The 6,000-nt window shown below is 35.5% G+C and overlaps 1 protein-coding gene across 14 annotated transcripts in view; it reads right to left on the bottom strand.

Moving 5' to 3' along the window:
* Nucleotides 1-6,000, bottom strand: part of LOC136835566 (leukocyte elastase inhibitor A-like) — a 60,630-nt gene that overhangs the window by 51,314 nt on the left and 3,316 nt on the right. For 2 of the 14 annotated variants that reach the window (XM_067099234.1, XM_067099229.1), the window contains exon 2: nt 2,275-2,410. The exons of 7 other annotated variants lie outside the window; for them this stretch is intronic. In XM_067099234.1, coding sequence (XP_066955335.1) covers nt 2,275-2,309 — 35 coding nt within the window. In that variant the 5' untranslated portion in view covers nt 2,310-2,410. Of the gene's footprint in view, nt 1-2,274; nt 2,411-3,837; nt 4,203-6,000 lie in introns of those variants that run through there. 5 more of the 14 variants (XR_010852193.1, XM_067099233.1, XM_067099232.1 and 2 more) reach the window with 5 other exon arrangements.

Raw genomic sequence — 6,000 nt, 5'->3', positions numbered from 1 at the left:
CTCGACTGTGAACACCTGTTGCCGTCAAACTTGAACCACCAACGACTCGAGATCGGCAGCACTTAATCCAAAATACGTGTCCTGGCCTACATGATTTGAATCTAGAACTTAGGCCAACGTCCAAGCACCGGGAACTATGAGGTCATTCAGCGCTGAAACGGATATTGAGAGTACGAAGGTGTGAGAGGTGAAACCTCAAAGCAGTTCCACTACGAAATTTATGCAGACACACACGCACACATAATAGTATCTGAGGGTCTTGTGGAAGAATAAATAGAACAGAATAGAATATGGAGTTTAGGCCAAAGGTCAAGCGCTGGGGCCTATGAGGTCAATCAGCGCTGAAACGGAAACTGACCGTAAAAATGTTTCATAGGTTTAACAGGAGGCAAACCTCGCAGTTGGAAGGAAGACAATATGAAAGGAGGTACAGTAAAAGGAATGAAAGGGGTTGCAGCTAGGGGCCGAAGGGACGTCGCAAAGGACCTTAAGTAATGCCTACAGTGCACCGCATGGAGTATGGAATTGTTAAGTGAGAAAGAAGAAACAGGAACAGATAAGTGGGAATGAGAACGAAAACTATGATAAGATTTAATAGACAGAGAAAACGAGATTACTGAGGAGTAGTAATTGCATGATAGAAGGAAAGATCAAGCACAAGTGGTTGGACAGCACAGAAACAGACCGCTCCCCTCCCCCGCCCCCGACAATATGAACTACCAGGAACTAAAGGCAGCACTGAAAAAAAAAAACAGAGTAGTAGTAAGAAGTAATAGTTAGAGGAGTTGGAGAGTAATGCTGAAGAAATGAAGCAGGAATAGAAGTCAAGTAAAAGGCTATACAAAGTGCGCGCAGCTAGGGGCCGAAGGGACGGTGCAGTCACCCTTTAGTAATGCCTACAGTGCACCACGTGAGGGACCCTGACGGCAGTGCAAAACTACATTCAAAAACTTTCCTACAGTGAAAAACTTGTGATGGAAAGCCTTTCCCCTCAGAGAACTTTGATAAAATCAGTTCCTGACGGAAACAGATCGGTAAAATCTAGGATAGGTAGAATGAGAACTACGGCATCTGAGAGAATGACAGACCATTTCAAAATCATTATCGCGAATGTGCTTTCCCATTCCTAAGAAACTTTCCTGTGGCTCTTCAAGAGAACGTAAATATATATATATATATATATATATATATATATATATATATATATAAATGTATATATATACATACATACATATATACATATATATATATATATATATATATATATATATATATATATATATTATATATATATATATATATATATATATATATATATATATATATATATATATATATATATATATATATAATGTATACACACACACACACACACATATATATATATATATATATATATATATATATATATATATATATATATATATATATATATATATTTTGTGTGTATATACATTAAATGGACGTAAATGAAAGCACAAATTAAATATATACAAAGGACCATAATGTTTTTGTGTGTCTATGAAAACACGGCATATGTTGAAATGTTTCAAGAATAATAATAAAACAAGTGAAAAATGCGCCGAAGTTTCCTCGGCGCAATCGAGTTTTCTGCACGTATAATCAAGGCCGCAGAAAATGGACCTACCTTTTGGTGGTCTCGATATAATGCTGTATGAACCGCGGTCCAAGAAACTTTAAGCACGGACCGGTGGTGGCCTAGCCTATACCGTTGCCAGAAGCACGATTATGGCTAACTTTAACCTTAAATAAAATAAAAAAAAAACTACTGAGGCTAGAGGGCTGCAATTTGGCATGTTTGATGATTGCAGTGTGGCTGATCAACAGACCAATTTGCAGCCCCCTAATCTCAGTAGTTTTTAAGATCTGAGGGCGGGCAGAAAAAGTGCACAGAAAAAAAAGTGTGGATGGACAGATGCCGCCGGTACAAGGAATTACCTGGGCAGGCTAAAGGTATGCAAGCAGTTAGCCTGCCCAGGTAATTCCTTGGGTACAGTTGTACTCAGGTTCCAACTTCTTTTATGACTTGTGCGGCCTGGTTGGCAGCACTCTGGTCTTTCATTGAAAGACCTGGGTTGATCCTGATGTGTGTCAGAAATATATATATACATATATATATATATATATATATATATATATATATATATATATATATATATATAATAAAATTTCCTTTCTATAATTTTCTCTCTCCCATCACATACTTCCCCTACATACTATTAACCACCACCCTTCTACAGTATATTACCATACCTTCTCCATCTCGTTATGCGAGTACCTTCCATCATCAAACGTCCTCAGGAGCCAGGCAAATTTACGACTTGAAAATTCACTCTGGGAAGTCAAAGCTACGAAGTCTTATAATATAAACAGGCCGCTCTTCGTAACTCTGTTTGAAATAAACACAAAATGAGGCTTACTTTGGAGGCCACATCACGTCGAATAGAATAAGCACGCCGCTGGTGGAAATCACTTCATTTTTTTTTTTTTTTTTTTAGCAAACGTGAAATTAACGATATTTTAGTCTCATTAACTCAAAGGGACGGTAGAGATTTCTCGCTAAATATAAACACGACAAAGACATCCCTCACAAAATACTGAAATTGTTCAGACTACCATTATGAATGTAACGTTTCAATTTCAGATACTGTTCTTTGAAACGGCGAGACTTAAATGAACACTTAAAACTGAGAAAATTAATACAACCAATACTAACAAATGGGAGTTTCCTGTAATAAAAAAATAATCTTTGTATCAGCAATACCGCAGAGATTATACATAAATCATTCATTACTGATAAACAACAATGGGGACTTAAGTTCGCGTTGAGCCTTTAAAACGGGTTACTTAATTGTTACAATAATGAATTTCTTTACTAAATCACGGTATCAGCAGCAAACAAAAAAAAAAAAACAAAAAAAATAATAATAATAATAATTAATGCTATTCATTTTCCCCCGTCCACTACAAGAGCTACGATACGCAGAAAAATAAAATCTCAAATCGCCTCATCTTTTCACTTACCTGCTGTCTACATACTTCCCTACTTATATGAACGAGATAAGGGATTTTAAACATTAGGTCCCACAAAACACAAAATGCTGCCTACTTTCGGTTACATCAAACCCAGAATCATCGTCTAAAAATCAACCTCGCTCCTGATATCGAAAAAAAGTTCATAGATTTACAAGAAATAATTATTTGTTTGATTCGTCACCACTGCACTCCAACTTGGATTTCAAGGTATATAAAAAATCTGTTATATCGCCTGGTACTAAATGCTCTAGCGAGGGCATTCTACACCCTCAATAAAAGTCAGTATACCAGCCGCAGTGACAGAGAAACCTTCGTTCTAAGAATAAATTAATAATAAAAAAGGCACCCCTAAGAAATTTACAATATCGCGATAAACTTTTATGAAATAAAATTCCATAATTATATAAATAAATTGTATTAATATTCAAAAGATATAAGAAGCAAAGACTTTCGAACACATGAACGGTGTTCCTCTTCCTCCTCGTTACGTTAAAACGATGAGGATGAAATTCCCTGTTTAACCTTTTGCATACTGAAACAGTTTATTTACATAACTGTAAAATTTTTTACATAAAAGGCATCACTATAATAACACACTACTCCATCTCGTGGACGTGCCATTCTGAATAAAACTGCATTAAAGCTCCGACATCTCATAAATGCGAAAAAGAGCGTAGTTCATGAAATAATATTCTCACGCTGAGATATAAATTGCATTCGACATTATGCATACACTAATTCTAAAGAAATAAAGGCACGCATAATCTACTGTACACCTACAAGTCTTGGGTGTCCTTTAAATCTGATGCGCTTCTACCGGTATACAATAAACACTGGGAAAAGTGTCACTGTGAAAAGTGAATTGCTATAACAAGGTTGTCTTCCACCGGCAAATAAAGTCGATTACCAAGCGGAGGGCAGAACAACCTGTCGCTCGTCTTCACTACAACGCCTCAAGGAATGTTCGAGATACTAACGTCAAAATAAGCACCTGGAAAAGAGATAACTATAAAAACAAAACACTGCAGGAATGATATTAGCCACTCAGATAATCAGGGCTCCGAGTGACGGCAGGAAACTTAACCAACACAAGCAACATACGACTAACCGTCACAAACACACTGGCACAGTTTGATCAGATGAAACGGCTAAACGTGTGCACATCTCTCTCTCTCTCTCTCTTAGTCACACATTTGTTTTATCTATAACGAGAGCACACAATAGGTACCCAGGTGGTCGGGGCAAGTGTTCACGACAGGATTAATAAAAGCCAAATAAAAAAAAGAGAAGAGAAAAAAGTATATAATTATGTGAAAGCTGATGCAAGTCCAGCGATGATGCTTTGTAAACTAAACGCTACACTTCCCTGCTATATGTTGTACTTACCAAGATGGTATAGTTCATAACTATTTAAATAATAATTCATGTTTTTAAACATTACACTCGGTGAGAAAAAGGAACCTTACAGAATTTCGCAATTGGGCTACCCACCCACACCTACATACATCTTCACTGACTCTTCCCAGTAATCTAAATAAACAAAACATTTTGAAAAAGAACATAACATGTAAAAAGATGATGAGAATGTTTTATTTTAGTGGTTGCAAAACACAGCAACCAGTATAAACCAAAATGTTCGGGACCGTACAATAGCCTAGCCTGCACTCTACAAACATGGTGGCTGGATAAACTGCTGTCACGGACCATCGGTAACAATGTTTATCTCCACTTTTATATGTGCTGCTATTTCATCTATAATTTTTGAGAGGAAAATAAATCATTACTACTGTTCAAGATGTAAAAGACAGTAATAATATTACATATAGGCTATATATATATATATATATATATATATATATATATATATATATATATATATATATATATATATATATATATATATATATATATATATATATATATATATATATATATATATATATATATATATATATATATTAACTTTATCACATACACAATTGTTCTGTGCATTAGTAGAATTACTAAAAGGATCAATGAGGTCCTTTTTAGTTATATATATATATATATATATATATATATATATATATATATATATATATATATATATATATATATATATATAATTACAGTATTTCCCATAATATGAGTCATCTACTATCCATTTCAGGGACTGCGCATCATCATTGTTCTCAAATATCTTTCAAACCAATTGCTTGGCACAGTGTACAAGACACCTCCCACTAATTTTTTAGTAATATAGTGCACTGTCAAATGATTTAGTTAAGGCATTTACTCTAAACTTACATGGAGTTGCCAAGCATCGCCAGTCTATGCATTTGAATGTCCTTTATCGCCATCCTGTCCCCCCCTCTCCCTTCCCCTCCTCATCCCTCCCTCAACTCACTTTCCTGGCCTCTCCATCTCTGCCCCCCATTTCCTGTCTACGGGGGATAACGGATGTTTGACTGTGTATAATAGTCCTGCTTAATCATACGACTTTGCCTTTAAAAGCGAAGAGTAAACACCTAAACTAACACTATTTGACAATGCACTATATTACAAAAATTCTTGCACACTGTGAAGAAGTACCATTTCGATCAAATAATTAAGTTTGAAAGATATTTGAGAAAAACAATGACTCGCTGTCCCTGAAATGGATAGTTCTTCACTTGATAACGAAATCAAGGTCACTCACTCCATTGTTTGCCTTTGTTTCATGCTTTCTAACTATGCACATGCACAGAGAGAGAGAGAGAGAGAGAGAGAGAGAGAGAGAGAGAGAGAGAGAGAGAGAGAGAGAGAGAGGTGTTTACTCAAATTGCGAGTTTTGAAACTGCTCAAGATGTTGCATGTAAATTTTCTGCTAAATGTTCATCTAATATTATTCTTTTCAGGTACAGCAAGATTAAACTATCTTGGCACAATATTTTCTTGATGTCTTACTGCAAATTATGTTGTCTA

Source organism: Macrobrachium rosenbergii, chromosome 55 (genome assembly GCF_040412425.1).
Source record: "Macrobrachium rosenbergii isolate ZJJX-2024 chromosome 55, ASM4041242v1, whole genome shotgun sequence".
In the NCBI taxonomy this organism is placed as follows: Eukaryota; Metazoa; Arthropoda; class Malacostraca; order Decapoda; family Palaemonidae; genus Macrobrachium; species Macrobrachium rosenbergii.
The sequence above is the reverse complement of the archived record's forward strand: the minus strand, read 5'-3'. Positions and strand labels throughout refer to the sequence as shown.